This window comes from Semicossyphus pulcher, unplaced genomic scaffold (genome assembly GCF_022749685.1).
Source record: "Semicossyphus pulcher isolate SPU_LCO1_2020_fin unplaced genomic scaffold, fSemPul1.0.p SCAF_24, whole genome shotgun sequence".
NCBI classification, from domain to species: Eukaryota; Metazoa; Chordata; class Actinopteri; order Labriformes; family Labridae; genus Semicossyphus; species Semicossyphus pulcher.
The window spans coordinates 7,517,996-7,529,960 of NW_027211698.1; the positions used below are offsets into that span (position 1 = coordinate 7,517,996).

The 11,965-nt window shown below is 42.1% G+C and overlaps 1 protein-coding gene across 2 annotated transcripts; it reads left to right on the forward strand.

Moving 5' to 3' along the window:
* Positions 1–616: 616 nt before the first annotated feature.
* On the forward strand, positions 617–11,640 carry pspc1 (paraspeckle component 1). 2 transcript variants are annotated; one of them, XM_069675561.1, is made up of 10 exons: positions 617–1,078; positions 1,577–1,726; positions 1,863–2,014; positions 2,143–2,238; positions 2,334–2,530; positions 2,616–2,700; positions 2,800–2,905; positions 7,289–7,346; positions 10,417–10,565; positions 10,878–11,640. In XM_069675561.1, the coding sequence occupies exons 1-10, from the start codon at positions 695–697 to the stop codon at positions 11,100–11,102; spliced, it is 1,602 nt and encodes a 533-aa protein (XP_069531662.1). In that variant the 5' UTR covers positions 617–694; the 3' UTR covers positions 11,103–11,640. The 2 variants fall into 2 exon arrangements, with proteins under 2 accessions (XP_069531662.1, XP_069531663.1); XM_069675562.1 differs by lacking the exons at positions 7,289–7,346; positions 10,878–11,640 and having other exon boundaries at positions 10,417–10,543.
* The last annotated feature ends 325 nt before the right edge of the window (positions 11,641–11,965 follow it).

The window sequence follows — 11,965 nt, forward strand, 5'->3', positions numbered from 1 at the left end:
AAGGGACAGAGCCGAGACTGTATGAGGGCTGCACAGAGCACCAGTTTAAGAAATATGATGAGTTTTTTTTACTGTAAATTATGCTAAGCTACGCCACAGGTATCACAGAATGAAATATGAAGCTTGAAGTTAGCAGACCCCCCCTTTAAAGTATATAGCAGGTCCCATTAAGCAAACTTAATGTGTGTCCTGAATAAAACCAAAGGTCTAATGATAGAGGGTGTAGTAGCCTATGCTTCACTTCACTTAATCCATTGAGCCAAATGTGATTTTGGGCTATAGTCTATGTATCGAAAATATCATTAATTGAGTCAATATCATTAATTGAGTCAATTATTTTTGAGGCACAAATGTTAAAAAATTGCTTTTATATTGAAACCTCCCAAATGTGAGGATTTGCTGCCTTTTGTTTGTGTTTTATATAACTGTAAATATAATATTTTTAGGCCTATTGGTCATACATATTAAGCAGTTTGATAAATCAAGCAGTGCTAGGCCTTACTTGATGAATTGATGATTATTTCAGACACGCGTCCAGATATTTTTTATCTACGCACCTGCTTGGTTAACAGGTTGCGCGCGCAACTATCGCCATCTTTGAAACCCAGGAGGTGTGCACCATCAACACTCCACAAGCCTCTTCCACAAAGTTTGTTTAATTTTGGTAGCTTTAGGTAAACTACTTTGTCAGAGCATGGCTAACCGAAACATGCAACAAGCGAGCATGCAAAGCAATAATTCTCCTCAGCCAGCGAAACGTGGGACTGACTCCCCGGCCCCGGAGCAAAGCCCGGCGAACAAAGACAGCCCAGCACCGCCACAGCAGCAGCAGTCCCCCGCAGCCGAACAAGAAGAAGGAGCCGGGGATGAAAGCGAAGAAGTCCCGCAAGAAATGACTCTTGATATCACGAGTTTTCGTAAGCCCGGCGAGAAGACGTTCACCCAGCGCTCGCGCTTGTTCGTGGGGAATCTTCCTGTGGACATCCCGGAGGAAGAGTTCAGAAAAATGTTTGCTAAATATGGGAATGTAAACGAGGTTTTCATCAACAGAGAGCGGGGGTTCGGCTTCGTTTGCTTGGTTTGTACAAAGTTCTTCTTATTTTTTCTACACTGTGCTGTTTGTGTGTGTTTCACGTTAGCTTGTACGCGTAGTACCGTTATGTGTACCGACATTTAGTAAAGAGTTAGCTCTAATGTTAGCATTAATAGCATTAGTAGGCTACAAGGTGCTGATTGACTTGACACCCCATTCATGTGTCACCGTTACTTACATTTATTAACAAATTATTTTATGTTTCACTCTTTTTGTTTACAATTAATTAAGTATTAATACTATATATCTTATATATATATATATATATATATATATATATATATATATATATATCTTTCATTGTTTTCATTGTTGGTCATCATACAAAACTTGGTGCAACCTTTTTTTCAGGCTCGCAAATTCTATACTATCAAGTATCTTTGTGTTTATTTTAATGTCATGTATTCACCAGCCCCAATACATGTCAAAATGTGCAAACCTGATGTATCACCATCCTACTTCTTTAAATCCCTTCTCTTCCAGGAAACTAGGACACTTGCAGAGATTGCTAAAGTTGAGCTGGATGGGACTATTTTGAAGAATCGCCCAATCAGGATCCGCTTTGCTACACACAATTCTGCACTTACGGTGCGCAACTTGTTGCCTTCAGTGACAAATGAGCTGCTGGAACAGGTAAACTGGACAAGAGCCTTAAAATCCCCAGGAGAATAAATCTCAAAAATTCATTTAACTTCCTGTCTGAACGTCTGACACGGTTGCTGTTTTCTGTGCTTTGATATTTAATCTTAAAACCATGTTCTCCCATCAGGCATTTTCTCAGTTCGGGCCGGTGGAACGCGCCATTGTCGTGACGGATGACCGGGGTCGACCCACTGGGAGAGGGATTGTGGAGTTTGCAAACAAACCATCCGCACGCAAAGCCCTGGAGCGCTGCACAGAGGGAGCGCTGCTGCTGACCACGTAAGCAGTGTGGGGATGGAGTAGTTTGCAGGGAGGGATCAGGCAGAATTTGCTAGGAAATTCTGGGTCCCAATCCCTATGATGATATCCCAGCAGCTTTAACTTAGTTTTGTCTTTGCTTTCTTTAGCACACCTTGTCCAGCCATTGTGGAGCCAGCAGAGCACCTTGATGATGAGGATGGACTGCCTGAAAAACTGATGCACAAATCTCCAAAATACCACAAGTTAGTTTTGTTTTTAAGAACATTTGGAACTTTATTTTTGTTGCCAGTTCACTCTAGAGTTATGGTACATTTCTGCATGTCTTCCTTCTCCCCAGGGAGCGAGAGCAGCACCCACACTTTGCTCAGCCGGGGACATTCGAGTTTGAATACTCTTCTCGCTGGAAAGCTCTTCATGAGATGGAGAAACAGCAGAGAGAGCAGGTGGACAAGAACATTAAAGAGGCCAAAGAGAAACTGGAGGCCGAGCTGGAGTCGGCCAAACACGAACATCAGCTCATGTTAATGAGGCATGGTAGGGGCTGTCGCTCTTAGTGTGCATGTTTAGGTTGCATAACAAGCCTGTGTTCTTACATATATTGTTCCCTTGCCTCTTTTAGATCTAATGAGGCGTCAGGAGGAGCTGAGGAGGCTGGAGGAGCTCCGCAATCAGGAGCTGCAGAGACGAAAGCAGATAGAGATGAGGTGTGTTTCCTTTCCTTATATAAAAATGTTGCCGTTAAGTCAAACAGGCTTTTTATTGGTTTATTTAATTTAATTTATTTCTCTCTTAATTGTCTGTAGGCATGAAGAGGAAAGGAGGAGGAGAGAGGAGGAGATGATGCGACACAGAGAGCAGGAGGACCTGAGGCGTCATCCAGAAGGATTCAAACCAAACTACATGGACAACGTGAGTACAGCTGGAACACTAACATGCAGGCAAACACACTCAAGCTTGTCCACTGACATTACATTACTGCTATACCTGTTATAGTACAGTACTCAAATGCTCTAAAACGTTTTCTCTGCTGAGCATCACCGTCCTTCATATTCATAGATAGAAATAGACAGAAGGTAGATTTAGGTAATAATACCCGATCATGTACCAGATCATAGACTGTATAAAAAGACGGTCGACGTAACAGCTCCTTAAAAGTGAAGCCAAAACATCTCTATCGCCCCCTGCTGACTGGCTGCAGTATAGCTCATAAAGCCCGCCTCCTCCATGTTAACAGATGGGATGTAAGTTAAACTATTTCCTCCTCCTTATAGTTAGTTCTTATCCCGCTGATTTACATCCAAGTGTTTTCTGACAAGTTTAATTTTAATTACTTATTTGATGCTGTAAAAAGGATGATTGACAGCTCTGTTCCAAAAACATCACCATTGCAAGATAGCAGCGCCTACCTCAGGGTTGTTTTGGCTTCAGTTTTGTACAATGAGAGCAGATGGAGATGCGTCGTCCATCTTTATATACAGTCATTGTATCAGATATATCATAGTGTATGTGTACCATAGAGTGAAATGGGTCTAAACAGCTTGTTAAGTTTACATAGATGAGGAGACTTTAGTATCTTCTCTAGGTTACTGCATCATCCTCAGCTATCGGTCTTTGGATCTACAACAGCTTGAAAGTCTTGATTGTATACAGTTAACTGGGATTTCTTATTTCATTATAATTCTTACAGCAGTTTTCAGTTCATGTTTAAAGAGACAATATTTTCCATCTTCCTGAATATTTTTAACGTCTTTGCTGTATTTTAATAGTTGCTGTCAGGCTGCCGTGGTTACTCATCTCTATAATGCTGTGGTTCATTGTGTGGAACGTGATTCTTGGCTCAGGACTCTACAGTCTTGTGTGCAGTTTCTGGATTCATCATTATTCCTTCATGAATATCAATAGAAAGTTTCGATCACTTGCATTGCTAGAACTCAAGTCCAAGAGAAACGTATAGAATATGGAAACAAGCTGTGACGGGATTAAGTATTTGGATGAGAGGAGTTGGTATAGCTTTGCTATCATGCAAAAAATATATACTATTTGGTACTTGTGTTTGCCACAGGTTGATCATTTTTTTCAGAGTTGGGTTCATGTTATAGTCCGGGGGTTTCTAGGTAACATGATCTTTACAATTTTAACTACATTCGAACAGACTTATGATTAGGGATGCACGATTGCAGATTTCGATACCGATATATTAGGCACGTTTTTCTGCCTAATTGCAGAGAACATCAAGCCTCCCATGTAGTGGAATTGATATCATGCTGACTCTTATTGTAGTGGCCCACAGGCAGATGCAGAAATAACATAATACAGTGCTTTTTGAAATGTACACATTCACTGGACAACATAAGAAAAGCACTTCTTTAAAATAAAACTGTAATATTAATACAACTTAGACACGTTTGGATGATGAGATTTGGCCCCTCTTCGCATGACCGATGCTGAGCAACCATTGCTGTCCGTTTCACCACAGACATCTTGCACCCGTCTTCACGCTTGATGTAAGAGGCGTGGTGCAGGCAGTGCGCATGCACACACTTTTTTAAAGCATTAAAGCGTTATATTATATTGGCAGAAAATATCTGTCCTTTTCAAGCCGTAATCTGCATAACGTGCCGATAATATCGTGCATCCCTAATTCTGCTCTTTCAGCTGAACATCTTTGTAGATTTCAAAGAAAAAGGCCGATCAGAAGGACTCACAGTGACGACCGTGTTTGGATTGGCTGCCCAAATAAATCGCTTCAATTTGAAACACATGATCTGAACATTTCTGGAATTGATTAGCCTAAAATATTCATGCAAGTGGATTAGCAGTGATTTTAAAAGACGTTACAGTAATAGGTTCAATTTAAGGGATGAAAAACAAAGTTTGTATTCTAGTCAGTACGAGTGTAGTTGTGATATTTTGTTGATCTTCTATGTTATAACTTTTCTCTTCAAATCCTTTGCTCTGTTTAGAGGTCCCGTGGAAGACTGCATCATTGTAACACACACAGACACACATATTCAGAACGTTACCCAACTGTCACGTCGGCACCAACGTAGCTGAAAGAACTTAACTTAGCTGTGTGGTCGAATAACATCAGCATGCATGTGGCACTTAACTACCGCAGCAGTAACATTAACACTGGTGCTCAACATTTGCTTCCTTTGTCATCACATTTAATTGACAGTAATTTCTTGCTTTGTAGTTATTGTAGAGTTATTGTTTTAAGAGTGACTCACAGAATGTAAATGCTGCCATCTGCTGCTTAATGCAACAATGACGCACACTTAAGGCACATACACATTACAACTTTTATTCTATTACTGAAACACAATGAACATTTTAACAGGTAAGTACATAAGGAATACATAGGTGGAACATCACAGTATTAGCAGTCATTTATCATATTTTTATTTAAGTTTGGTATTTTAAATTGTACTGTTGCTGTTAGTTTTGACACAGCCGCAGGTCACTTATATGATCTTGATGCCTATACTATATTCTACTTTGTAATATATAAAGCATAAGTATGAATGTATATACACCGATCAGCCATAACATTATGAACACTGACAGGTAAAGTGAATCACATTGATTATCTCTCTACAATGGCACCTGGCAGTGAGTGGGAGATGTTAGGCAGCAAGTGAGCCCTTTGTCCTCGCACAAGGATGTGAGCGACTTTGACAAGGGCTTAACTAGGATCGCTAGAAGGCGGTCAGAGCATCTCCAAAACTGCAGCTCAAGTGGGGTGTTCCCCGTCTGCACCGGTCAGTACCTACCAAAAGTGTTCCAAGGAAGGAAAACTGGGAACCAGCGCGTGGGGTGTGAAGGCTGGCTCGTAAGATCCGGCAGAAGAGCTACATTAAGCTCAAATCACTTAAAACGTTAATGCTGGTTCTGATAGAAAGCTCTCAGAACGCACTGCATCGCAGCTGCAAGCTGCAGCCCAGTCAGGGTGCCCATGCTGACTCCTGTCCGCCGCTGAAAGCGACTACAATGGGCAGGTGAGCATCAGATCTGGACCACAGAGTGATGGAAGACGGCGGCCTGGTCTGATGAATCACGTTTTCTTTTCACATCATGTGGATGGCCGGGTGCGTGTGCGTCGCTTTCCTGGGGAAGACACGGCACCAGGATGCACTATGGGAAGAAGGCAAGCCGGTGGAGGCAGTGTTCTGCTGGGAAACCTTGAGTCCTGCCATTCATGTGGATGTTACTTTGACACGTACCTAAACATTGCTGCAGACCAAGTCCACCCCTTCATGGAAACGGTACTCCCTAATGGCAGTGGCCTCTTTCAGCAGGATAGTGCGCCCTGCCACTCTGCAGACATGGTTCAGGAAAGGTTTTAGAAACACGACGAGTTCAAGGTGTTGACTCGGCCTCCAAATTCTGCAGATCTCAATCCAATCGAGCGTCTGTGGGATGTGCTGGACAAACTAGTCTGATCCATGGAGGCCCCACCTCGCAACTCACAGGACTGAAAGGATCTGCTGCTAACGTCTTGCTGCTAGATACCTCAGCACACCTTCAGAGGTCTCGATGGGTCAGGGCTCTTTAGGCGTCAAAAGCAGGTGGTCATAATGTTAAGCCTGATCGGTGTATGTTCTATCTTCTTACCATCCTACAGCTACATTATACCAAATTTATAAATTGTTGATATAATTTATCGACCTGTTAACTTTTCATGATAAATAAGCTGAGCTTGACGCTTAACTCCAAACTTTAATTTTACGGCAGGCTAAATTCTGATCAGTGAAATGTTTTATTCTCGTCTGACGGTTTGTCTGTGAATGAAATGTCTCCCTTATTGTCTTATTGTGAGAGTTGACGATGTGTGAATGAATGAACAGATAATGGAGCATCTCTTAGTGTGTGCTGGGGCCCTGGCACACCAAGCTTTAGGCCCAGCACCATTCAGTCAGCCCCGAGACATTTGGCTCCTTATGCACGTTGAATATTGTATACTTGAGGCTGACTTGGCGCATCAGGGCCCTGTGTGAATGGCTGAATGTACGCAGGATTTCTCTCATAACTTAAGTATTTTAAAGTCTATGAATAAGATAGTCTACATACATGCTCCTTTAGCTGCTGAGATTTACTTTGTGGTAGCAAGAAGCTTGTCCGACGAGTAAATCTACAGATTCTACAGCTTTCTGCCTTGCTACATTTTTAATAGAGGCATGAACCTTTAAAGAAAACCCATGCTAATAGTGTTTAATTGTTGTAGAGACTGTCGACTGACTATTTGTACTTTAGCCGAGTTTTGTTCTGAAGGCTCTTCTTCACTTCTTCCAGAGGGAACAGGAAATGAGAGTGGGTGAGCTGGGCCCTCGTGGAGCCATTAATATGGGAGGTACGGGCATGAATATGTGACGACTGGTTGTTACGAGAACCGGATCAAGTGTCGATGATACGTGAATTTTTACTGCCTATATCACTCTTATTTGTCTTCCATCCCCGGTGGCTCCTTTTCAACAACTTTTGTAAACGTGCAAAGTGAACCTCGGGACAGTTTGAGACCCTGTTTGGTGTGATGGACTCACTCGGGATGCAATGCAAATGAGAGAAAACATAATACACCTCATGACAACATAACATGTATACTAACATACTTTACAGTGTACTGAGCGGGCTGTTTCTGTTGGGGTGACGTTTCATAGCTTACAGAATATTTGGTCCCTGAGCTCTCATCCTCGGTTTTATGCAGATACAATACAGGTTAAGTAATATGGCAACTTTCTTTTTAGACGACAATAGCTGACATAACTCCGCCTTTATGCTGCCTTTATACTTTTACACTGAACTACACAACGTCGTAACACAGCGCTCTGGTGTTACGGAAGCAAAATAACTTTTTTTTATGACTTTTAAGTGGCAGTAAAGATGAATGTCTGCAAGCAGGATGAGGGGCCAGGGACTCAAGTAATGTTTTCTTATTGTTTCCTGGAGGCTCTTTAACAAACAGATATTATAACCTAGGATTGCACATCATCTCTACTTTCCGTTGTCAGATGTCGGAACAAAGCTGAACACATGTTGGGAAGGGAAACCATGATTTAGATCAAGCTCGTATTTAATATTGGGTGTGACATTTAAAGTGACTTTGGCTGTTCAGTCTGCAGTCTTGTTATTGCTGGGTGTGTGCGTGTGTGAAGCATGTACATGTATACTTAAAGTGCGTAAGTATGTTCTCATTTGTCAAGTGAAATGCAGCTGAAATCTAAGAAAAGAAAAATGCTAAGTAATCTGCATTTCCACACGCTGCTCGTGAATATTAGGAGTTGATTTGTGAGAAATGGTGACATTAAACATTTGGGGGAATAAAAATCAAAAGGTTACAGTCTCATCAATCCACACTCGTGAAGTTTACACCAACTTCCTCACCTCAACATATAATAAATCTCCAGGGTTTCCACTCAAATTGCGCACATTAAAAAAAAAGGGTGGATTAAAGCGCACTTTAACTCGGTGTAATCTTATACATAATATGATAACGCCTATATCCTTTATTCAATCAGTCGACTGCAATGTAGCTAATATTACATCTCAGTAGACACTGTGCTTTAGTCTTTCTCTACAACAGATTTAAAGCGGAGGGCAAAGGCTCCCACACCAATGGCCGTGCCTCTGGGAGCAATTTGGGTTCAGTGTGTTGCCCAAGGGCGCTTCGGCATGTGGACATTAACAGCCAGGGATCGAACCACCAACCTCCTGATCGAGAGACGACCCACTCTACCCCTGAGCCACAGCCGCCCCAATTATAATTTAAATTGCTGTATAGTGCGTGTGTCTATTCTCAAAACAGTGCAGAGCTAGTTATTCATATTAGCTGGAAAAATTCACTCTTAGTTGATGACAAACTAATGTCAGTCAGTAACCAGCTTTCACGCATCGTCTCAAGAATTGGTAAACATTACTTTTTCCAGTTCTCCTGTCCTAGTGACCTTTTATTTTGTGTTTACAGTTGAAACACACAGATAAGCTCTCCATCCACACTGTGTGCGCTTTACATGAGTCATCATGCTGCCGGCAGAAGTCACACCATCAATTGTGCTTTTAGCAGGATTGTATTTTATGCACTCAAATCTACTTGTATTTGTGGATCTGAGATTTGATTGTAAGGATTCAGTTGTTGGGGTTTGTGTTAGGGATGCACGATATTATCGGCATCGGCCAACACGCCGATATCCACCGATATAATTAAGCAATAAAATAATGGGCTGCTGCATACTTGATTAAATACCCGACCTCGGCGCAATGTCCCCGGCGCGAAGAAGACCTGCGCGGCGCAGCGTGATGACGTCACGTGTGTCTTCCTGCAGCATGAGACAGTTAGAAGCCAAAATGTCCGTGGAAGTTTTGTGTCCGAATTAGAAAGCAAAACTGCTGTTTGCAATGACTGCTCAGCTTCGGTGATGCGAGGAGGAGCCAAGGCAAAGTCTTTCAACACTTCAAACTTGATTAACCATCTCAAGACCCGTCACCCCGACCGTTGTAACAAATGTGATAAGAGTATCACCATTATACTGTACGCTAATTCCAATACAGAAGAGAGTTGATGATCTCTGCAATTAGGTGTGCGGGAAAAAAATATCTGTATCGGTAATCGGCTAAATGAGTTGTAAAATATCGGCATATCGGATATCGGCAAAAAATCCAATATCGTGCATCCCTAGTAGGCGTTTGTGTCTGTGTAGGAAATGGTGAGCGGCTGTTTTCTAACTGTATGTTCCATGATGAAGGTGATGTGCAATCCAAGGTTTAGTTAGCAATAGATGTGGCCGTTCGCTAGCTTTGCAGTGGTACAATGGTAATACGGTATACTCTGGTATGATTGCTTATCTATGGTATTATATTTTACTGTATCAGTGTTATAAAAATGTTGAATTTAACCGCATTAGAACATAATATTTTGTCAAGTATGGATAAGATCCCCCAACTTGTTTTATTCCTTTAAGGCTCTTTGTGGATGATAATGATAATGCAATACCATAATACCAGGAAACCAGGAAGTTATAATAACTTGAAAGTCTCACACTGTTGTAGTAATAATAATGGCACTTGGCCACAAAGTTTTGGTGCTAAAGTAAGAACTTCTATTTGGGTTGATAGCACAATCTTATTCGACCTGTAAAATGTGACTCCCCTGTTGACTACTTTAAATGAACGTTGGTTTTTGGTGGGTATTATTCAAAAGAACTAAAAAGTTGGTGCTTGATTATATAATTGGATATGAATAGTCTTATATAAGAGAATTGATAAGGTTCTAAAGATGTTTAAATACCAATTATAAAGTGTCGTTTCAGCTGACGACCAAAAGCCGACGTTAACTTAAAGTCAGTGGGATTAATTCCACCTTTCAGCTGCACTTGGCGTTGGGGTAATTACACAGACAAACCAATGCTCCGTTGTTTTGCGTGTAGATGGCTTTAACCGGGCCTCTCCGGGGCCCACTGCTAACCAGGGTCAAATGATGGGCGGAGGGAACGTGATGAGTGGAAGGGCAGGAGCCATTGGTCCCGAGGGGACCGCAAATATGGGGACACCGTTGATGTCCGAGAATGGAGCCATGGTAACGTATCCGGAAAAAAAGTCTCAGTTAGTCCAGCTTGGATATTAAATTACGTTGCGTTGGATTAAAAGCTGAAGTGAGGAAGTCTTTGAATCAGAAGAAAGAAAAATACTTAATTGAGAAAACTTGTAGACTTCACTAATAGTCTTGTTCCTCTCTCTCCCTTTTGTTTATGCCTGGCTCACTCTCCTTACTCTGCTTGGATGGCGACACTTGGATCAAACTGAACCCGGACTCATGCACTTTAATAACGCCATCACTTTTTCTTCCCTTCCAATGTCACCGTAAAATACTGACCCCTTGACACCACAGCGAAACGATAGATTCCCGCAGGGTGGATCAGTAGGGGGCCGACCAGAAGTCGAGTCCCCAAAGCAGCAACAGCAACAACAGCAGCAGCAGCAGCAGCAACAACAGCAGCAGCAGCAGCAGCAGCCACAGTTGGGCCCTCAAGTTGGACAAGCTCCAGGGTTTGGCAGGGGGAGTCCAGTAGGGGGAGCCTTTGACGGGCCAAATAACAAGCGCCGCAGATTCTAACTTCCCTCTGACGATGGAGACAGTTCTCATCAATCTGTTACTGCCCCAGCCCAATCTTTTCTTCTATTATGTTGACCTAATTTCCCGTCCTGTGACTTGCTTGCTGAAGAAACTTTTTAATTTTGGACTTTTATAAATATTTCTTTCATTTTTACATGAACGCAAGCTGTGAGTCTGAACACATTCAGTGTTTACACACAATATTTCCACCATATGTTTCTAGTTCACGGTTTCCTAACGGTTTTGTGTGGCTGCTATGGTCTTGGGTACACTGTTCAGCTGCTCTAGTCGATAGATACATTTCAGATAAGATAAGACTGGACATTAATAAGAGTCAAACTAACTGCTGAACTCTTTAACTTAAAGCACAGACAATTGTGAGTGCATCATGTTAGCTCAGAGATCTTTTGACCTCCCTTTTTAACAAACTGTGACTCTTTGCTAATCAGAAGCTCAATCATGCAGCGAGTGAATGTTTCTGCAGCTTCGGTGCATCCTGTGTTTCATGGTGAAGAGAAATAAAACGATTTGTAGAAACTTGTGTGTGTTGTGGTTGCAATAAAATGTGTACAATCATTCATAATTGACCTTAAAGACCCCCTCCAGTGAAAATCAAGTGTTTAACCTTGTAAGCATCTCCATGTGTTCTTCATGTGCTACAGGACATTTCAGGTGCAGTCATCTCCATGGTCTGCTTTTTATAGTGCAGTGTACCAAGGACAGGCTGAACAAGACATTTTCTGTTCGGCAGGGTTTGTGATGTCACAAACCTAAGGAGCCAATCCCGTTAATGGACGGGGTGACGCTATGCATATCATTATGTGCAACCTATGGCAACCACTTCGGCGATGCGCGAGCCAGCT

Excerpts from the sequence above, each read along its gene's own strand:
- pspc1 (XM_069675561.1), top strand. The coding sequence starts at position 695 with ATGGCTAACCGAAACATGCAACAAGCGAGCATGCAAAGCAATAATTCT. Across the intron at positions 1,727-1,862 it reads CAAATGAGCTGCTGGAACAG|GCATTTTCTCAGTTCGGGCC; the intron begins GTAAACTGGACA and ends TTCTCCCATCAG. Across the intron at positions 2,906-7,288 it reads AACCAAACTACATGGACAAC|AGGGAACAGGAAATGAGAGT; the intron begins GTGAGTACAGCT and ends CACTTCTTCCAG.